Source organism: Rhopalosiphum padi, chromosome 1 (genome assembly GCF_020882245.1).
Source record: "Rhopalosiphum padi isolate XX-2018 chromosome 1, ASM2088224v1, whole genome shotgun sequence".
NCBI classification, from domain to species: Eukaryota; Metazoa; Arthropoda; class Insecta; order Hemiptera; family Aphididae; genus Rhopalosiphum; species Rhopalosiphum padi.
The window spans coordinates 53,891,918-53,916,480 of NC_083597.1; the positions used below are offsets into that span (position 1 = coordinate 53,891,918).

Consider the following 24,563-nt stretch of genomic DNA (forward strand, 5'->3'; position numbering starts at 1 on the left):
ACTGTACGCACGACGACGACGACGGCGACGGCGATCGCGACGCGCCGTCGCGGCCTGCGCCTGGGGCTACGCCGCCGCCGCCGCCGGGTTTCCCGTCCGCGTCATACTCGTATTATACGGCGTACGCGCGCGAGCGTTATCTGATGATTCGCGTTTCTCTCTGTGAACCACCGCCGCCGCCGCCGATATATCCTCGTGGTGTGGGTGCCGCCGCCGCCGCCGCCAACTACGCGGTATTCAATTTTTCTGGTTCGCTGCAGTGACGATCTCCGCAACCGCCTCGGCAATCGGTCTCTCTCCACACCGCCGTCGCGCGCATACTTATAATAGTTAATGTGTATTGCGGTAATAACAACACGAGTACATAATAATATAATATAATGCCGTTACCGTTATCGTAATATTGTGTTCGCGGCCCGTCCGGGTGCGTGTCGGCCGACCACGAAATTTTTTATTTTACATACGCTCTGAAGTCGACGTCCGCGACAGTCGTCTTCGCCGTCGTTGTCGCGGTCGCCGCCGCCGCAGCAGCAGCCGCCGTCGGTACAGTGCGAATCGCGCGCGCGCGCACAGTCCGTCGTCGTAGGTGGATGAGCGCGCACGGACGGCGCGTACTCCCGCCGCCGCCGCTGCCGCATTGACAGACACACAAGGATACCGTGGTAATATTATAAATTATTAATAACATATCATAATATCTAACCATATAGTGTTGTATCGTCATTGATAATTCGAATATATACGTGGCTAGGTATAACGTTAAAGTGACGGAAAAATCGCGTTTTTACGTTTAAAATTTTATACTAATATCGACCCCATCACTGCTTAATAATACCGACGTGTTATCGTTACTTCGAGATGTACAGCGAGTGCAGCGTCCTATAGGTACGGCAGGACCTCCGTGTGTCCTTGCGCATTTCATGTTACACCATTTTATTTGGGTTCTCGATGGATCGGTGCTATACGTACATTATACCGGGGGTCATCTCGGAATTGTCTATGTTTTCAAGTATCATATTATATACCCGTTTTACCTGGGTATAATATGTAAATATATATTGATATTTTCGACTGAGGATACCGCTGCGATGATACTAAGTTATTATTAATACCATCAAACTTTATTATTGTATCATTATTTGAATATATTAGGTATATAGTTAACATTGAAGTAGTACGAAAAATCACACTTTTATATATATGATTTAGTTCGATTTTCTCCCATCACAACTCACTATAACTATGTATTATCGCTACTCCGAGTTGTGCAAATGCGAGGACCAAGGTGGTTTTGCGGTAGATTCACTGTGTATCCTTGCAGTGTATTTTTATACAATAATGTTTTATTTGGATCCTGAATGTCATGCGTTTTTATATACGAAAGTGAGTTACTCAAAACTAACGAACGTTAGTTAAATTTAACTATTCATTATTTTATTCTCATAGACTATTCAAAGTACTAAGTGCATAATATTTTTCTCATAATCACAGTACCATGTCATAAACACATTATTTATTATATGTATACAAACATAAAATTATAAATTCCTCTTTATAATTGTCCATGGTAACTAAATTTAAAAAATATATATAATTATGTTATTTTATCCAGACTACATTGAGTATAACATACTGTCAGATAAATAAAAAAAGCATAATCAATAAGTACTATAGTAAATTTTAGAATTATAAAAGCATATTGTTTGTGACTTTTAATAAATGACTTAACTCTATTTCTAATATCAATAGGATTAATAGGATATACCTATATATATATATCACATTTAGCTTATAATGCATTTACGTTTTTGTATAAAAATTTAAACTTCTCAATAAATCATAATAGATACTAAATTAATTTTAATTTTTAAATCACTGATATATTACGTTTAGTGATATAATATTCATAAAAACGTAACTAAACATAATTAAATACTAAAACAAATGGTTAATTAATTTAATTATGACCAATGTCGTGTATAGTTATGATACACTCGAAAAATGAAGAATTTACTCTGTTTTGATTGATTTTAAATGTCCTCATTTGTGATGTATGTGTTTTAAAAACCTCAATAAATATATACACATTATAAAAAAGGTATTACATTGGTATAACGCATTCATTAAAAGTAATAATATATTATGTTAACTTAAAATGTAATACAGAAATCATATTTAAAGCGCATGTATATAGTATAAAGTTGATATTTTGAAGTTTTATTTAAAAACAGACATGATATATCATGGATTTGATAGTATATTTATTAGAATGTTAGTAAAACACATTTTGGTATAATTTATTTATGTACTTTAAACAAATGACTGTACCTATATATAGTTACAACTCTATCTAAGATAAAAAAAAACCTATATGTATATAACAATTATATAGGTAGATATTACATTTCAATTTTATTTTAACTTAATTTTTGAAACAGGCATATTTGTATTTATTATTTATATTTATTTATTATAATATATCCAGGTTACAGTCAATGTTTATTTTAAATAATTAAACATATAATAGATATTATATGAGTGTCGAGTATAAATACTGCGGGTGATTGAAAAATGTATTCAATAGCGATTGTAAATATTTCAGTATACATTTTTTCGTGGATATTGTGTTTATAGTACATATATGTGTATACTTTTCAATTAATAAAAAATAATTAATGTAATTTTAATTTATGTTCTATTTCGTGAACCAAATACGAAGAATTATATTAATATGTTTCATATTGAATGTTCATCCCTGCTGCATACATATTAATCACGGATAATCAATCTTCGCTTTTCATACGAAGAACAAATTTCCATTATGAATAATATATGGTTACACCAGTAAACCCACTATAAATATAAGTCTCCCTCGCCCTAACCAGATTATATAAACTTATAAATATATTTATTTTTTTCTGAAAAACTACCATATTATATACTTGACATGATTTTAACAGGGCGGTTTATCCACACTTTTTTTAAAATATAATGTACACATTAATTGTTTGATCAAATTTATTTGTTATTTCAATAATAAAAAAAGTAAAATATTTAGAAAAGTACCTTTTTGAAACCTATAATATTAAAATGAATACCCATACACAAATTATTTTTATCTAAATATAATTAAATATAAATCGTGATGGTTTAATAGATTAATTTGTAGATTTTCACCAAATAAATCTATAAATTATAATTTATTTATATTTTAATTGATTAAAAATATTATAAAATTGATAAAGTATATTTAGTTAACGATTTAGTGTAATGATTATACTGATAATTGATTTATATTAATTTATGTTTAATATACTGTTATTATATATATATATAATATATATATTATAAATTAATATATACATAATATATGTATATTATCGAATAAATAATAAATAAATAAAAAAATTATAGATTTGTGAATATTATAAAATATAATATATATATTGTGTATACCTATGCGGCTATATAATATATAATATATTATTTGAATTTCAAAATTAACTTTTCATACATAATATTATGAAATTTTTATTAATTACTTAAACTGTTGACTTTAGGTAATACTCAAGTTTTAAAAATTATAAATAATGATGATATACCTAATTAATATATAACCAAATTCTTTGTATTTTCATAATTTTAGTTACATGACAAATATCTACCAACGTTCGTGTTTATTATAATCTATATTTATAAACACAAAAATAAATATTTAATCGATATTATAAATCACGAGATATTGAGATTAAACCATTTGAAAAATTTTACATACAATGATTTTTTTTTATTTAATAAAAAATACATTTCTTTAAAAAAATATAATACATACACACCTATATTATAATTATATATATATACAAAAATATGATTAACTACTATGCCCTTTTGATAATAACAAATAATTGATAACTGAATACCAATCGGTATTAAATGATACATAATAATATTATGTCTTATAAGAATATTAAAAAAGTTTCTTTTTTCTAATTTAAAATATTTATAGTAATGTATATATTTTTTTACCAATAATGGGCCACTAAAGAATGTTTAAAGGATCATTGGCCTCACTATTGATTTATTATATATTTGTAATTGTGATGTAATCAAAAATTAGAATATTAGCATAGGCAGTATACTTAAATATTATAGAAAACTTTGATTACATATTAGTTTGATGCTATATGGTACTTAAAAAATTGCTATAAAATTGCAAGAATTCAGGATTCGTTTTTTTTCTTGAATGCCTATATTGTATTAAGTTAAAAAGTATTGTTTACTTTTCCATATAATTAAGACGACGTGTTGCGATGTGATCGTGGTAGATCACGTACATCATGACCAGTGGTACATGATCACTATACTTGGTTCAAATAACCCATATTAGGCTTTAAATTGGTGAATTAGTCATCGTATTATGGAATATCATATAAAAAAAAGTATGTACAAATTATACAAGTTACTGTGTGGCCAATCGTTTAAAATAGCATAAAAAACATATATGCACTTACTATGCGGATGGTGGATATCAATTATCTCAATAGTAGTTAGAACATTTTGATATAACTAGTATAATAAAAAATTATGTCGATACATGGCTATGTTATCAATCGATATATAAATATAATAATAAAATTGTCTACGTTAGAATGTTGAATGAAACCACTTTTATTTTTGGTGAAGTATTTAAATTATAAATAATTATTATTTTTATTGTTTTATGTTCATAATTAAAAATATATTAGCTGTATAAATTATCTTCACATAGACCATTGTTAATACTATCAATTATTGTGTGTAAAATGAATGAGCATTATTAATAATATTATAGATATTATATTATATTAATTGATATATTTTATTGATTATTAAATAAATAACACATTTTCATTTTAATATTAAATTAATTTAACAAAAACAAACATTAATAATGGTATACATAATATATAACAATCACGGTCCATATATACCTATTATTTATTATTTTAGTATTAAATAATTGATGAAAATTATAATATTTTTCATGATAATTTTTATTTCTAAACCCTATTAAGTGAATGCAATAATTAAAAAGAACGGTATTATTTTGCATATAGTTTTGATTACGATTTTCATAGTTATTTTAAGTATATTTTGTTATTAGTATCCAAGATGAGTGGCTTAGGTTAGGCATTTTTCGATTGTAAAAATACGGAGGAATGCGATTTTAATGATTTAAACAGTGAACAAATCCAATGCAAAACGTTTTGTAGACTTCTGTTTGACATTTTTGTTACGAGAACCGAGCTCAGTGGTCTGAATAACAATAATATGGCCACCGCTTTTCGGGTGACTTTGACATTTTGTGACCCAAAAATCCGGTTATGATAGATAAAGAGGGGAAGGCAGCGTGCGTCATCGAATTTACTTTATTTTTTTTTGCCCGTCCACCTCCTCTGACCATCCTTATAGAATTTTTTCCACATAAAACGTACATGCTACAGATAGATTTTTACTGTGCGACGAATTTTCCAAATAAGTCGAAACCGGTCGTCCCGCAGGAATCTCAACCGTATTGCAACAATGGCTTTTATTGGCTAAGACAGGTTCTCTCTGTGCTCGGTATATAAACCGAGCGGTCATTTCACCTGCGAAGTATTTTTATTATATTATGTGTGTGTATATGAACATGTGTGTGAGCGCGAGCGCGCGCGCGCGCGTTTTATTTTTTTATAATACCCCGCTATAACAAAACGCGCCGCCGCCGCCACTCTTAAGTCGGATATATATTTTTATATGTATAAATGGGAATCATAAAAAAAAATAGCGCTTGTCGAGGAAAAATACACAACTACAGCAGCAATCGATTATAAATTGTGGCAATTTACCTTGGCAAAAGTATTATTATTATGCGTGTACGATAAGACTGCAACGACGACAACGGTACTTGATATACAAGATAACGAACGGACCTATACAAATAAGAGCTAGTGCGGACACACGCGTCTTAGAAAAGTATGATAATATTGTATGCATAGGCACAAAATCGCGAAATCTTTTCTTTTTTAAATAAGTACAATTGCAATTGTGACAACAATATATAATAAATATATTTCATCACATGTTTAGAAGTTAGCTATGATCAAGTGATACAGTTTAATTAAAGTTATTTTGTGGCCTATGTATTCATAACAGTCATAATTTAAAAAAAAAAATGTTAACAACAAATTAATACTGTTTTTATACGTAGTTTTAATATATTTTATAATTACAACCATTAACTTTATATCAATGTTAGCAACATTCTGTACCATATATATTTATTTATATATTCGTATATGAATATTCGAGATAGAAGTAATAAATTAAAATACTAAAAATAGTATGGTATTTATATTATAATTTTATGATTTTTATATTAATGTAAAATAAATTCATTATATTTTAAACATAATTTTATTTTTTCTTTCGATTTCAAGTATCAATTATACATTTTAATTTCAATTTCTACCTATGAGAAACCTGTCGTAGTTTGTGCGTCCCATACGCATCGTTAGGTTAGTTACGCACTGCTGTGAAACGGCGTTAAGAAAACGAATATTTTAATATAAATAACAATAATACTGATAAGAAATACTATTGTTTACCTATTTATGTATATAATACATTGGCAGGTAACAAACTAATAAGTAATAACTTATAATCTACCAATGAACAATACCTAACCTAACCAGGACGTTGGCTATTCAATTTTAAATCAATTTGTGTGTAACAAAATTATTGCTTTGAAATAAATTATTGATTTTAATTTTTTTTCACGTTCTATATAAATGTTGAATATCATTAAAAAAAGTTGGTTTAATATTACTTTTGATTTTTTTTAAAGACTTTTAACGATTTTTATTGATTTTGAAATCGATTTCAAGCCCTGCAAAGTTGAATCATCGAGTAGAAAATATATTCTCATAAGAGTGAAAAAAAATCATCTTTTCCATTCATAGTGTTTTTGCTGGATCATTAACGGTGTTATTTATAGCCGGTTTCAGTGGTTTTTAAAACTAACAGGTTCTAGCTTGTGTGGGGGAGGAGAAACACTATACCGTAATGTCAAATTACTATAACGCCCCGCCATACGATGGAAAGATGATAATTAATTTTTTTTATAAGTCGCAGTTATAATTTTTTTAAACACTTCTTACGAAATGATACGTGTAATTAGAGGAAGGTCTAGCAATTGGTGTTACAGTTTTTTTGAATCATGGCCAGAAAACAGCACGAATAGGTGGGTGTTGTTGAAGAGGGGAGAGGGACAAAAAAACATTTGAAGATCTAGATTAAATAACCCGTCACTGTCAGAGCTCTAATTAAAAGAGATGTAAAAAAAACGTGTTTGTTATACATTCATAACTTTTACTACTCAAGTGAAGTGTGTATACTCTCGAAGAAAATAATTTATTTAACCAAGAAAAATAGAAAATATTATTAAATATTAGTGAATTCTGTCAATCAAGGTGTATATTTCACGATTTATTATAAACGTCGACAATTGTTTTTACACGATAATTTTATTAAATATTGTTCATTATTAGTGTACGTATGTATCCATACTTATGATGGTATTGGAAAATACATATTTTGTTTTATTATTTTTTTGCGTAGGTTTGGAAAAATGACCAACTGTGTTTAAATATAATTAAGAATTAACACGGCCGTCTTATCAATTTCAATCGATAGCGATATATTTTCCAATGTTTTCCATTAAGTTAAATAATTTTGAGTGTTTAATATAGATTTTTATACTAAGTAATTCAAATTTTGGAATCGAGCCATTCCGACTAAACCGTTTTACTTGATTAAATAGGTACTAACAACTCGAACAAATTGATGAGTAAATCGCGTATTATAGAATGCACTTTTCTGGTTTAAATATAAACACTTATGTTTAATCAACTTCAACGTCATGACAAGTGTTCGTATTCATTACGAAAATTGGCAATTACAACAAGATTGTCTCTTTTAATAGTCACTAGTTTAACTAAATTCCGAACAAACCATTTTACATATACCAAAAAACTATACTATGTCTTGAGCCAAATTGTCTAAACCAGGGATGTTCAACTTTTTAGGAATTCTGAGACAGTGAATAAAAGCTGTCATTAGCTACATTTATTAAATAATAAATGCAAAAATCATAAAAAAAAATATGATCCTTTTTAAATAAAATATTACATTTATAATATTACGATATAATAATAATAATAATAATATGTAGGTACCTAAGTGTTACTTGTAATATGCTATTTGTTCTATATATACTCAGTATAAGATTTTTGTCTCATAAATATAATTTATACTTCTATAGTTATCAATGATAATAAAACTAACACGTGGAATGTGAGTTAGAAACTTCTGGTCTCAGCCTGCTTGGATTCCACTTCCGAGTAGTAAAACACCAAGTTCGGCAGACATTAAAACGTTAAAATATTCAAAAGCGTTTCATAATAATCATTATAAATTATAAATTATAATATACGAACGATTTCTTATACTGAATAATAATAATACATACATAACTTCTACAGTATGACATGTATGACATGTATGCTATTTTCACAGGTCATGTTCTGTAAGTTGATATGCTGAAGGATATTCACAGTCCAGGATTGGCAGCCGATCCAGAGGACGGCAGCAACGGAGCTTGTTGCGCCGGTTGCGGTAGATCCATAGACGATCGTTTCTACCTGTCTGCAGTGGACATGTGTTGGCACATTGGGTGTTTGCAATGTGCCGAATGTAAACTGCCACTAGACACAGAGCTAACGTGTTATTCAAGGCACGGCAACATCTATTGCAAACAAGACTATTACAGGTATTATTATTGTTATGGTAGAGAGTATCTAGTACATTTATTATTTATTAAATAACCTAAATATCTGTGTAGTATATATTTTAATAATTTATATAATGGATTTTCTTGTACCGTGCATTGGCGCACTTACGAGCGAATTAGTACCCCAAACGTCACATAACCACCCCCCTCATTTGTTTTGAAATAAAATATTATAAATGTAAGTTATATTTTATAGTAATTGGTTTGATTTTTTTTAATAAGATGTTATATAAAATTCATAGAAAAGTTATTGTATAATTGATGAGGTTATATTATACTTAATAATAATAAGTAGGTAACAAATAATAACATATTATATCATTGAAACAATACACGAATAAACAATAACTAAGCGTATTTTAGTATCATAAAAATGTTTATCACAAAATTGTCGAATAAATAATAATTATTATAAAACATTGCTTTAGTATAGGTTTTACTTATACCATTGTTTTTTTTAAACTACTGTTTATATCAGGTTAAGAAAACAATAATATAATAGCATGCCAGTTCAAAATAAATTAATTTATTTAAGACTATACATTGTAGTGAGACAGACGAAGACTTTGTATGCAAATTCCTGAAGTGAAGTCATTATGTTTAAATGTTTAAAATTACTTTCAGTCGTAACTACACGACTTCTGAATGCAATTACGTGTAGGGAGACTTTGTTCAACAGCAACGCGAACACCCTAATTTACTCGCATGATGACTGCGGGTTCCGGTTGAATTCTGACCTATGGCGTGGGTGGAACAAATGCCCTTATAGTAATTATTAGTTTATAAAAATATGTTAAACGATAGTAACAAAACAGATCTAATTTAAGACAAAATAATAGTTTTTCTTTTCTTCGTGATATAAAACGGTATGGTATAATAGTATTATAATACCAAGATATATAGGCACGTTTTCAGAATCTCAACAGTAATAGTGAAAAAATACATTTTTTAACAAATTTTTTGAATAAAAAACTCAAATATATATTAATCGTATTGATATACGTATGAATATAATGTATTATTCCAGAACAAACTAATTCTATGGATTTATTTTAAGCCAATAATATGGAATCAGATTTTCTGTCAATATGACGTGAATTGTACGCACGTGCGTATCACGTTTGAGTTGATGAAGTACAAGGATTAAATAATACGATGAGGGGGAGTTAATAGGTACTGCAAAGCCTATTGAAGTGAATTGTGCGTGTGTATTATAATATTGAAGAAGTCGCGCCTTTGCGATAAAATATTTCAGTATTTTATTTCATATTTTTCCGCTCCGTACTCGTTTATAATAATATTATAATATCATGTATAAAATGCGTAGTGAATAAGCAAATAAAACATAATCCTACCGGGGCGATGAAAATCGGTTTCCGTGATTTTTCGACGAATTAATTAATAACCATCGTTACGTCACGATAATAATAATGTTATGATATTTGTACACGGGCACCGCTATGTCGAGTTTGGACTGCTTTTTGAGATCGGCTCCGTCGACCGACTGTCGGTCACGTTCCGTTTCTCTGACGATGATCGACTGACAGGCAGGCTTTAATACAATATAATATATATATATATATATATATACATGATGTGTGTGCACGCGGTAATAACGAGAACGACTTGAGGGTTGTTCACTCGTGAACCGCACGCCGTTTGGGCGAACACAAAACATCTGCACCGACGACAATATTGCGGTATATACCGCGGACGTGTGCGGCGACGGGTCGAGTCTACCTGCCGCGTGCTTAATCCCTTTGTAGATACGCTTTTCTATAGGGTAGGTACAAGCCGCGCCAACTTATACGTATTATATCATACCGCGGGGCACCCGGAGAGAGACGTGCACGTGCAGTCTCTGGTCGTGTAATCATTGTTTCCGCGATGACGATCCCGACTTGATATTATATTTTATTTTAATACATTACAATACGATAATATATACTGCTTTAAATTAATATAATGGTCGAACGTTGCCCGCAATAGCTGGTGTTTTCGGACGTCCCCCGCCGGTTTTCCAGATGTCCGTTGTTGCGGTGTCGAGTGTACAGGTACCTATAAACTTATGTCGCCGTCGTCGTTGGTCGGCCACGCGTCTCCTAATCAAAATCCGATCGCTGATTTTTGGCTAGATAATCTCTCTCCCGCTGTAATACAGCAGCACAGGACGAGTATTGTAAATTTCCCTTTTCTTTTTGCACGTGTCCAACCCGAGCCACAATGTGTTTAGTAGAGTGTGCTTCTCATCGTGTTTGAGGTATAAATCTATATTATATAATAATAACGTCCACTACTAGTAGCTGCCCGTTCACTCTTCAAACCAATCGAACAATTATATTTCTGACTCGGTGGTGGTGTTTCTATGGTGAAAATTTTATATGATGTTTACTTACCTGTATAGTGCGTGAAAAATGTTCATACCTACAAGACTTGTTGCTAAAATATACGAGATGATTTTTTTCAATTTAGTTTACCAGGATTATGTTGTATTGTTTTTCATTTATGCATTTCTCAAAATCACATTCTAAAAAGTATAAAAATATAATATCAAATATTTAAAATGGGTTAATTACAAAACATATATTTTTTAAATAGTTCAACTTCTTGCAAACAAGTTACCACACAAAAAATATTCTGAAATTTTACGAAAATAATCGAAATCTACACTTGCATGTGTTTTATGATACACGTTTAACGACTTATAACTGGGTAAAAAAACTATAGAGGTAAAATTATTTATTTATTAAAATAAAAATCATAATAACCTAATTGTTTATTTTACACAAGTCTTAAAACTCATCATATGACTTGGAAACAAAACGTTGGTATCAATATCACTCATATCAGTTTTCATTAAAAAGGTACCTACTATAACTTGTTTGAAAAAACAAATGTGATTTAATAATTCTATAAATGTATGAAATAATATTATTTTACTTGTTACTCGGATAATACGATAAAGTTAACATATTATGCAACGGGAGATACGTGATATAATAATATACTTATATGTAATAATTTGAAGAAAAAAATATTTTTGTCTTATGAGTGCGTTAGATTATACTTCTTTATTTTGGAAAATTTAAGGTAAATTCCTAATCCACGTTTGAAAATGTACCCTCAATTATGCCACTGCAGGACGAGTCTATGATAATAAATCGTACAATGACTTATTTATAAATACCTACGTCACGTGTTTTTGCCAGGTTGTTCTCGATAAAACGCTGTGCCCGGTGTCAGGGCGGTATCGGCGCTTGCGACCTAGTGATGAGAGCCAAAGATCTCGTGTACCACGTGGAGTGTTTCGCGTGTTATGCGTGCGGCGCGGTCCTGTGCAAAGGCGACTATTACGGAGTACGGGACGGCGCCGTTTTCTGCAGACCTGACTACGAGCGCCTCAAGCACAGGGACATGGCGTGCGATCTGGAGCCGATGTGCAGCCCACCCCGGGCGGCAGGCCATCATTGGCCGTCGGTACACAAGGGCAGGCCTCGGAAGAAGAGAAACGTCCAAATGCTGTCGTCACCTATGGCGACGGCCGATTGCAACGGGCTTACCGAGCTCAACGTGCTCAGCATACCACAATCGACATTGGGTGAGTATTGCCATTAATGCGTCATCGAACCAGTTGTATAGGTCGAAGTTATCACGTCGCTATATACCTCCTAAATAATTATATTCGTTTAAAACCGTATAAATACTACTGTGCTTTATTGTCAATCTGTGTGTGCAAGTAAAATGCATCATGAAAAGGGTTGTAATTATAAAGTTGTATATGTATGAAATATTATAAAGCTTGCAATGACGTCATTATATACGTTATTGGGGAATAACGAACTACTGAAATTTTTTAATTATTTGGTCTGATAGAATAAAATAATACTTGATAAACTTTGGTGTTTTTTATTATGGCTGTGACAATATTACATTTATTATTATCAGTTATGACCATGTATGTAGATATGTCGTATGTGTTTATAATTTAAAAATTTAAACAAAGCAACGTACACTGAAACAGATTAAAACATTATGTATGAACATTTCTATTTAAAAAAAGACATTAATTCTTACGTATTTATTTGCTGTACTTACTAAAATATATATAATAAAAAAAAAAGTATGCCCTCTATGATTTATTATGACCTTCAAATATGCAAAATATTATTTTTTAATATTTTATAAAAATAAGTTTGTATAATTTATTCAACTTTAGACACCAAATTTAATTTATGGATACATTAGTTAAATATAAAACAATCAAATTTAATAAATTAATATTTTATTTAAACATCTAATTATTAGTAACAGCCAACCACTGTTTTATTCTACCTATATGCTCTGTGTTATTTTTATAATATTATTGAAAAGATTATAAAAATAACGCTTGTTTTTTGTTTTAACAGGGCAATAATTAGTTTAAATAATATTAATACTTTGTATAAAGTATCTATAAAAGTACACAAATAATAAATTGTAAAAATATTTTTTTAATAACTTTTTTTAGAATTTGTTTATGGGTACTTTTTCTAAAATATTTCATAACGTTCTTAATATTTTCAATCACAATAAAATACGCGTTTTTAACCAAAATAAATGTTTTTCTTTGAATTATATTTCTTTGTGAATCGTAAAGGTATAACTTACTCCAGTAAATAAAACTGCATAAATTATAAACAACTAATATATTATGCAAAATTCTGATCTATATTTGTAAGTTGTTAAATTATTGTTATACATATCGTTCCGTTTATGTGGTCGTTGTCGATATTGGATCTGTGATCACCTCACTCAAACTTTTGCAATTACCTATTTATAGGTAGATACTTCAAGTTAACAAAATAGTTCAATCAGTGACATATTTACAAGGGCTTTTATTTAAGTTATATTATTCTGTCAGTTTGAAATTTCAAATGACATAAGTAATAAAAAGTGAATATTATATGAAGACAAAATTGTAACCTTTAATATGCATATCTAAGTACTTAAGTATCTTTTTTTAAAGAATAAAATCTAGCATATCCGTCTATTTACTATTTAGTGAGCGAAACTGTTAATAATTATCATTTATCAAGCGGTGTAATAATAATATACGCCTAAGGGGAACTATCAAATTCAAGCACATCATTTGCCAACCACTAATATATTACGAATAATTATTATTTAAAATACGATCGTTATGAAAATTGATCACATAAAATGAGACAAATTATTAAATGCGGTCGTGTTAAACGTATTAATTTAAATATTACTTTAAATACATTGAATGATTCTACTTTGGTGGGCAGACTAACAAATGAAGTATACATTAGCCAAAAACATAATTTTAATAGAGGTTTTATTTACGTAAAATGTTCAATGCCAAACAAGTTTTTATAGAATTTACTGATTTTATATCTTGTTTACTGTAAACCCCATCCATATCACTAATCTTCGTCTGGCTCGAAACAGTCGTATCACAAATAATTTAAATACTATTGAATCTCTTGTAATTCTTCGAATTTCGGTCCAATTAGTATTCTTTTTTTCTATTAGTTATATAATATAATACACCGAAAAAACATATAATTTTGTTAAATTTTTTTTAACCTGTTATTAATAATATTTTACAATATTGTTAAATCAAAAAAATTATAAATTACATTAATTATTAAGATTTTATGTGTGTGCAATATTACAAAACTTAATGTTTAGGTAGGAGCAAACAAATTGCATGCACCTGAATATCTGAATTATATTAATTTTTTTAATTAAATATTTCGAATGAGTAAACGATAATTATTTGCATATACATATGTATATATATGTATGCTGTAGATGTTATTTTAGTTATAATTTAAAATTTCAGTTGAGAACTTTTAACATACTATAAGTATAGCGTAAAATAAATAATTTAAGTTTTTTAAAATATAAATTTAAATTTAGTCTTAGCATAAGTTACGGGCGGAAGTCAGAATCGGGCATATCCCATAAATATTTGGGTAAAACTAAAACTGCTCACGGTAGTTAGATACAACTTCATATTTCAACCTTTGTCCGTGCTAACCTAGTTTTGATTTTATCATTTGGTCAAATCCGTAGAAACTAAACTTGTTTAAATATTTCACAGTAAGCCACACATTTTTCAAACATTAAGAATATATAAACAACGATACAATTTATATAATTGTACTATACTAAAGTACCTAATGCTAGTATTATAATTTTTATTTTAAAAATTTGAATACATATTTTTTATTATCGAATAATGATAAGTATATAATAGTGCATAATAGAATATTTAATAATAAAAACATATTTTTGAGATATTTATATTTTATTTACATTAAAATAATATTATTATGTTCTATATTATAATACTGTGAAATATTCAAATGTATAGTTGCTTCTGTGTTTCTCAGATGATGTTGGTCACCACCATTAGATAATATGTCCGGTTATTTAGAAACATGATTTATGTCCAAGCACTGTGGGAAGTCTGCGTTTTGATTGTGAGGTTTGCCCGAAACACATTTTACATTCAAATATTTATTTTTGATATTAAATTAATTAATTTTCATCGTGACAAAAAAAAACAAATACTGAAAAAGTTGCTTGAAATTATTCAAATCGAAACAGCCATAAGGTTACGACATTATAATTTATTGTATTGTATTGAAATAATTAATTCTGCGCGAACGTGTGATTCATAAATTGAAAATGTAATCTTATATGATACACAAAATTTTTATTTTGCAATAAATCAATAATATGGTACGTGGGAATACAACGATAATTTGTTAGTAATTGAAAATTAACGCGATGCGGCGTACATAACTGTGGGATATTATAGAGTTCGTAGAACGCATTGCAGACGAGGTGACGAACAAAATGCTGACAGAGGTGGAGAAGGGAAGAAGAATTTTTTTCTTTTACTTTTTACCTACATCGGCGTATGCACATATATATATATACAAATACGTACATACGGCAATATAAATCACGTAACGTTCGGAAATAAATTTAACTCGCGTCCGGTGGCTAAGACGTATTGGCCTTCTGCGAAGAGCGCATGCGAGCTCACTATACAGTTTGCGCTCTTCCGTTCGAACTTCGAACCTATTTATACAGAGCAATTCATCGAGCACGCTCAATTCTACTTTATCCTTTGATTATGCGTTTATTTAAATTATGAAAATTCTTTAAATTTTAGAAATTATACTTAAAAATTATATTATATTTTATAATTAACAAATTGTTTATGGTTTAATTCAAGGTATACCCGGGTACAAACCTCTTCTTTCCAAAATAAACACATCACTTTTTACTGTATACCTATACTATTGTTAAATAAATAATGTTTTTGAAAACGTATGGAACATAATATGGAGTTAATATTTAGCCAATTATACGATTCAATTACCCAAAAATTGTTCACAAATGATAATAAACGATTATTTCAAGTGCATTAATATCGTAACACAGAAATCACTCGTTTGCCAAACTTTGCAGGTTTAAATAAGTTGTAAAAATATGCGAAAATCAATTTTACGGCCAAAAAAGAATTGTTCTCATTTGAAAAAAGTGATTTGTACGATTTTATAAAATTTCATAGTAAAATCTATATAATTCCAAAAATTTGAATTTGAATAAACGATATTGAACGATTACAAATGCATTATACGCGTTAATGTATGTGTGACGGTCCTCCGGTAAACGAAATATCACTCTTGTGTACTTATATTATAATAAATTAACAATATATATTGTTTATTTATAATATTGTGTTTGTGCGCGCGCCTGTGTAGTGTCGGTGGAGGCGATAAATACGTATAATATATATTGTAAATAACAGAACACGAAATACTATATAATATACAGTCGCAGCGCACACATACTGAAATACTATATATTATATTTTATTTTTATTGGAGATGGTGCCACCATGATGTATATTATATATATATATATATATATAGGTAGTGTACCGGAGGGATGGTGTGTCGTATAATAATAATATATTATCGGCGAGAGACTGGAAGCGAAGATTATATATTTTTTATTTCTTTTTCATGTCTCCTTCTGTCTATTTATCTCTCTCTCTCTCTCTCTCCATATATATATATATATATATATATATATATAAACGCACACACACCCGGTGGCTTTAAGATAGAAACCGTGTCGTCGTCCCCAAGACGATTTATATGCAAGTGCTTACACACACATACTCGCGCGATCGTCGGTTTTTATTTTATTTTACTCGGTCGTCGCGCGTAGGAGCAGCAAAAACTTCTTTACACTCCCGGGGACCCGAGACGACGACGACGATATTATAATAATATACGATTTTACACGGAGCGTGTGTTGTCGCACCTCTAATTGGACGCCGCCGGAGGCCACCCAGAGACGATCGCCGCCGCGAGCACCCGGTAGCAACGCGCTACCCCGCGTGCGAGTATTCTATTAACACACACACACTATAATATTATACAGTCTTATCGGCACGTCCTCGTAATAATAATAATATATTTCATCCCCTGCCGCCGCCACCGCTTCCTATTCGGAAGGTTTATTAACATGTTATATATCTATATGGAAACCGTTCATCGGTGTCAACGAAAAACGAACCCTTTCGACGGAACCCAATTAAAATTTAATATAGTCCTACTGCGGGGGCTTCCGCGGGAATGTATATAATAGTATATCGTAGCCAGATATCTATATATATTTATATATACAGGAGGTACTTACGTTTATTTTATTACTAAAAAAAACAACGATCCGTATATTATCTATATATTATAATACAGAGTGATTCACTAAACATGCTCTCTCCCCTTTTTTTCCAATTTAATAATGAATTTATTCAAATCCTGATTTTTGAAATTCTTAAATATAATTAAAAACTATGTTTTCAAATTCTTGAGATTTTTATAAAATGTCCCGTGGCGATACATACTTATGATTTTCAAATAAGAATCTTATATCTATTTTTACTGTAAATTATTTAGAGGATAATTTTTTTAATGTCGATGTATCTAAATGCAAGTATCTAATGCAAAGTTCGAACGTGTAGTTCTTCAATGATTAAAACTTTAAAAATATATACAACTAAGGTTGAAAGTCCATAAATACGGATTTACAAAAATAAAGAATAGATATAATACTGAATATAGTGCTTATCATATTTGGGCCACTTTTATAAATTATTAAATGTGTTGATATATTAATATTGATTTGAATACCTCATCAAACTCAATATTAATGGACCTATGATCCTTAGTAGGTACACAAACAATTTTCTTAACAATTATTGAAATAATTTACTGTTTTAAAGATAAATTGTCATTTAAAAAAAAAAAGGAATTTATATATTTACATGGCACTTCTTATTTAAGTAGTACAGACAAATCTTAAAATTGTAATATGGTCTTTAAATATGATTAAAAATTTAAAAAAAATATTAGGTTTTAAATAACTGCATTAATGAAGAAAAAATTAGTAAGCATACTATTCGAATCATCCTGTATATTACACTATCTGTTTCTTAATCGAATCGAGGTAAACGTAAACAAAAGTAATTCCGTATAAAATATATAGACATATACAGTGTATACAGGATGAGTCTACTTGTATTCCTATTATTCTGTGTTGGCTATATGGCAAAATAAGGTGGCCTGCATCCTTTATACTATGTAATATATACACAATATAATATATTATGCATATACATTTTATATTATTATATTAGTAACGTTAACGTCTAAATGATAATACATTAATCGAACAATTTCGTGTGGGATCCGGATTGTCACAAACCACGTCTAATGTGTCTTGGTAATCGTGTAGTTGTTTGGAGGTATAACAGGTATTCATTATGAAATCAAGTAAATTTTGATTTTGTAATGTGTGCAATCAATAATTCTGTTCTTCAGAATATTAAGTTTCGTTAGTATATGTATATATATTATTATATATTATACACAGCTAGTCGTGTTTGATTATTTACTTTAGATTATTATGATAAACTTTCCCCTGAAATTAAATAAATTAGATTATACCAATATCCGTTAATCATATATTTTTTAAATATAAATAAAACATTATAAAGTGTTAAAATATACACTTATAGGCATTAACATTTTTTAAATAATATGTCATGAAATATTGTGTACTAAAAATAGTAATTATTACAGAGTCTACTTGACAATGTTTGTGATGCCACTTTTAAATCACTAACCGTATTAAATTATCCGTAGGTAATACAAATTAAAAATACCCGTAATAATTTAAAAGTACCTAAACTTATTTTAACGTGGCGCTGCTGTGAACTCCTTTTCATACGTTATGATAATATAATATATATAATATAAACTTATTTTCAATGTTAACAAAATTATTTTAAAGATTATTTTATAGTTTAAAAAAAATAATTTAACGAAAAAAATATATATAATTTATTTCAAATTCAAGTTCTTTTCTCGCATAATACATTTTCGAAATGTATATACAGTGTTTAAACTGTACTTGCATATGTCGCCACATGTCGTATGATAAAGTTTGTAATATGTTAAAATGTTAAAGTGTTAAATGAGTATTCAACGTACCTACCTATAATCTACATTCATAGATACAAACTTTACCTACAACAAACCAGACATATTGTGTAGTGTGTACTTAACTATACAAATTGTATCAAAAAAAACCTTTGAACAACCGAATAGATCCGATTCGGTCGTGTAAACTTGTGCATATATATGTACACACTCTGTCCAAGTCCAACAACAATAACAATGGAGGCGACGTGTATAAATTATATATACACGAACGAAAGTACGATGTGGGGCTGTCAACGAGCGAGTTGACATAAAAACACCACCTCCAAACGATTTCCATTCGTCGTTGGTGGATATAACGAGATGTCATTGAAAAAAAAAACCATTTCTAAGCATTTCTCCCCTCCTTCCTTTTTACCATCACTACTACCCTTGTTTCTTTTCTTTCGCTCTCCATTCTCTCCCCCCCTCTCTCTCTCTCTTTTATTCTGTATATTTTCCGACCCGAACGCGTCGTCAATAGTTGTGCCCATTAACCTCGGCCACTGTTTGTGTCGAACAAATGTTTTCTTTCCCAAGCACACTTCTTATGCGCATTGTTTATTTTGGATTATTTCGCCGATGTGGGGCACCTGTCCGTCATTCGTCACTAAAGTGTACATATATATTATATACAACATACGTTTTATTTCCGTACGAGTTCAAAAAAACAGTACACCTACATGTATGATATGCCATATATATATATATAAACGAAAAGAGAATAAGCGCGCAGAGAGAGCGTGTGAGTGAGAGCGAGGGGGTAAGTATACAAAGTATACAAAAAAGAGACGGGAATCGAGAGAGAGAAAAGTATATATGACGTATATACGTTCTGCAAACAATGGACGCCCCCGTGCCATCCAGATGTCGATACTCGTGGAGAAAGGGGATATAGGTTCCTGCAGCAAGTCCTGCAAGACCATGTGCGATGGTTAAATGACGTTTCCTGCAGCTCCTCCAGTGCACTATTCCACCTAATAAGGAATAAATTACTGACCGTAAGTCAGTTTTTTTCATTCCTTTTTTTTAAGATATAATAGCGGATATAATATGAACACATGCGTACTACATAGTACATATACGTACGTACCTTTACATAACAGAAGATATAACAATATATTATATTATCTATGACATGCGCGTGTGTGTACTCCATTTGTGCCAATTCGTTTATTTTAACGGTAGACGGTTGGATCTCGATTTACACGCGTTACTTGATTAAATTATAATACACTTGAACTATTGTGCATAATATATATGTATATGTGTATATATTAAGCTCATTATCATAAATTCGACTAGACTTAATTAGTTCGGCGTCTAAATAATTATGTAGAGTATAATGCAAGGTGCATTGTGTATTTTTATGATTAAAAAAGTACTAAAGTAATAATTATATTTTACCATTTTTTCTATACAAGAATAATTTATAGTTTTAGATTCGGATTTACAATCCTCGACAATTATCACCTACCAAAAATATTATATTAGTATAATAACACGAATCGTTTTCGTATATATAAAAAAAAAAAAGTACCATTATTATTATCTAATTATATATTTTATAACAACGAAAACCATCACGGTTAGGTTACCACGCAGATTACATTTTTCAAGAATACTTTTAAATTCGAAACGTTCAAACGTAAAATGTTCAACAATACTATTGGACACTGTATTATATATTCAATAAAATACATTCACGATTTAATAATATATTTTCTTTATAGAAGTCATGCAAGCCACAGACCTATCCTCTTCGATGGAATCATTGACTTACGAAACGTCCAGCCTGTCGTCGCCCACAAACTCTTCGACGATGGGCGGCACTACCGGTGGCATGTCACAGCAGCAACATCAGCAAACACGGACGAAACGCATGCGAACGTCATTCAAACACCACCAGCTGCGTACAATGAAGTCGTACTTCAACATCAACCAAAACCCAGACGCCAAGGACTTGAAACAGCTGGCTCAAAAAACTGGACTGTCCAAACGAGTGTTACAGGTAAGATAAGCCGACTCGTCGGATTATGTTAATATCGTAATATTATGTAGGAACTATAATATACGACATATCGCGTGCACACAGGTATGGTTTCAAAACGCTAGAGCAAAATGGAGAAGAAACATTATGAGGCAAGAGAACAACCAAATGGTAACCAGTTCCATGTCGAATCAAAATCAGACTACGCCGTCCGACCCCGATCTCATCAGGGGACACACCCAGACCTCGCAGGGTTTAAACTTTGTAGATCTCTTTTGATTTCACACGTGAGTCGTAATTATATTTATTAAAATATCACCATCGTCATCGGTGCCCTGTATTATCGTCGGCCAGTCCGAGCACGTTAGGCGTATCTGAAGTTAAATACAATCGCGCCCGTCACCAAAACATTCGACCCTCCCCTATTTATATATATTATACCGTTTTCTTTTAAAATCCAATAGATAAAATCCCGGTAATGAATAATGATGCGTAGCCGTACCCCATTATAATAATATGTACGGGCGCGTGTTACACGATAATCGTTCGTAACGATTCGGGTATACATAAAAATGATAAATCAATACGATATTATATTATTATATTACGATATTCTTACAAAATGATTTGTGTACGCATTACGCATTGCATGTACGTTACTATAACCGATTGAAAATTGTAATTAATATATAATATTACGTTTAAGTGATTTTAAGTTTAAGAAAGAGAAAACAATTGTTCCTTAACTTGATGTATTATTATTATTATATTACACTCTTTGTTATATATGTGTGTATGTATATACTTACATGCGTATGTATTTATAATTTGTAATCCGTACATTGTAACTGTTACAATGTAACATATTATTATTAATTAAGTTTAATACGTATACATTATTGTATTATGTTCAACACGCGTGTTATTTGAGCTGCCTATTCGCGTGCGGCGTATACTCAAAGGTCGCTAAACACTCGCAATTAATTGTATATGTTTTCTTTTGTGCGTGAATAAAAAAACTAATAATAATTGAATGGTCACCCTAATTAGTAATTAGTATAAACGACTCGTAAAAAAATAATTATACACCGCACGGCACAGACTGGCAATGATAATACGTACGCGTAGGTACACGCCTTGGCTGAGAAGTTATAAAACCCCTGTCACTTTGTTATATAATCTAATTTTTTTTTTTAACAAATCCGATAATTCAAACATATAATATTCCTTTTCATAATGCCGTGTATCACACCCATTAACTAATCGTTTACAAACAAATTCGAAAACAGGCTAAATACCATATCATAATGAATTTAATATTTATGCCATCAGTTTATATGACAATTTAATGAGCCTGTGCTCGATATGTATGTTTGTAATAATTTATTGGTGAGATGATTTCGGCAACATGAAAACGGTCATAGATTATTCTCTGAATAAAATTTAACAAATTCAAACAAAAGTGACAAGACTATTAAAAATATTTCAACAATTTTTGTGACGTAGGCATATTATTATTACTTTTTTCAATTATCAAACTATTGTATCCGGCTTGAAATAATAATTAAAGACTATAATACATTATCGTAATCAGTCTACAAGAACCACGAGTGCGTTTTATTAACCTCGTTTTCATGAATTTTTATTTTTAAGTGTATCGACCAAGCATATAGTAGGTATACCTATGTAATATAATAAAACATAAAAAATAATTGAACATTTTAATTTTCCATGTAATTGTATAGTCCATAAAAAAAAGAAAATACTTAGTTACGTAAAGTATATAGCTTCGAAGCCAAAGGTACCGTAATATCAACTACGTTATATTGTATCATATTATAGGAGGAAGAGGATTGTTATAAATACTGTTATTGTTTCAGGCCAATATCTTTATTGCTTACAACACATGCAGATAAGCTATTCCAAAGCAATTGATCTTATTAAATTCTAGTCAATTTATTATTTAAGCATATTAACTATATTATATAAAATTGAAAAAAATCAATATTATAATATTATTAGCGAATATTTTAGTGTTTAATGGTAGATAGATCCGATTACAATGTCGTTATTATAATATTATATTATTATATACTTCTAGGAGATTATAAAAATAATAATTATTATTATTATATTATATACGTGTGTGTATTTATATTGTAATGTCTATGAAAATTATGTTCATTTTTTTTTGTTGAAAAAATATATGTTAAAAAAGTAAAAAAAAAATAATTTCAATAACTTTAACAAAAATGTGTTCTTTTTTGTGTATATTATTTTATTTTTCACATACCAACCTGGCTATAACTATTAACGTGCCTCATCCGGTGCCTACATGCATGTTAATTTAAAGTTAAAATACTCATTTACCCAAAATTACTCAGTGTTTTGTGTATATTTAATTGAGGTCATTTTAACCCATTACAAAATAATATTTTTGAAAAAATTATATTATATACTATCGTTGTCATTTCAATTATTTTTTTATTTTTATGATACCATTCATTTTAAATTAAATATACCTTTATAGAAAAATTTTCTGAGAAAATCTAATTTAAAAATAAAGTATTTAATTAGTTATGACTTTTAAGTATTTAAGGTTTTTATGAATAAATAACAACCACTTTACTTCACTTTTCAAAACCTTAAACAGGTACTTATATAACTAATTAATTAGATACTTGTTTGAAATTCGATTTTTGTGTATTTTAAATGTAACTGGAAAATATTCTGTTTTAAAACATAAAATAAAAAATGTACACAGTGTTTCAAAAACAAAAAACAAGGCAAAAATAATAATAAAATGATAACGAAAAATATATAATTTTTTTCTATAATACTTCGCATATTAATAACTCCAAATAAGTGAAAAATAATAGGTATCCTCAAAAACATTGAGAAAACGAACGTTATATTTTATCTCTGAAAGAGTCACATTGTATAATACTATTATATTGATACACATTATAATAATTCATGACGTGTACGCGCTGTGAACCGCTCAAAACGTCCGTACGCGACAATCGATATTATTATTATCGCTGTATTGTTTTGAAACGATGAAAACGGGCGTGAGAACCGTATAATAAACATAGTTATTCTCTCCTTAAACCTATAATATACTCGT

General features: G+C 29.8%; 1 protein-coding gene across 5 annotated transcripts; it reads left to right on the forward strand.

The window, feature by feature from the left end:
- LOC132917058 (LIM/homeobox protein Lhx2-like) lies at positions 1 to 23,574 on the forward strand. 5 transcript variants are annotated; one of them, XM_060977582.1, is made up of 6 exons: positions 4 to 662; positions 8,596 to 8,848; positions 12,079 to 12,467; positions 21,180 to 21,457; positions 21,542 to 21,723; positions 23,279 to 23,567. In XM_060977582.1, the coding sequence occupies exons 2-5, from the start codon at positions 8,616 to 8,618 to the stop codon at positions 21,713 to 21,715; spliced, it is 1,074 nt and encodes a 357-aa protein (XP_060833565.1). In that variant the 5' UTR covers positions 4 to 662; positions 8,596 to 8,615; the 3' UTR covers positions 21,716 to 21,723; positions 23,279 to 23,567. The 5 variants fall into 5 exon arrangements, with proteins under 5 accessions (XP_060833567.1, XP_060833565.1, XP_060833566.1 ...); XM_060977583.1 differs by having other exon boundaries at positions 23,317 to 23,566; XM_060977584.1 differs by having other exon boundaries at positions 1 to 662; positions 21,183 to 21,457; positions 21,542 to 23,574.
- Positions 23,575 to 24,563: the final 989 nt, after the last annotated feature.

Coding starts and splice junctions, on each gene's coding strand:
- LOC132917058 (XM_060977581.1), top strand. CDS start 8,616: ATGCTGAAGGATATTCACAGTCCAGGATTGGCAGCCGATCCAGAGGAC. Junction 12,468..21,179: donor CATACCACAATCGACATTGG/GTGAGTATTGCC, acceptor TTTTCTTTATAG/AAGTCATGCAAGCCACAGAC. Junction 21,458..21,541: donor TGTCCAAACGAGTGTTACAG/GTAAGATAAGCC, acceptor GCGTGCACACAG/GTATGGTTTCAAAACGCTAG.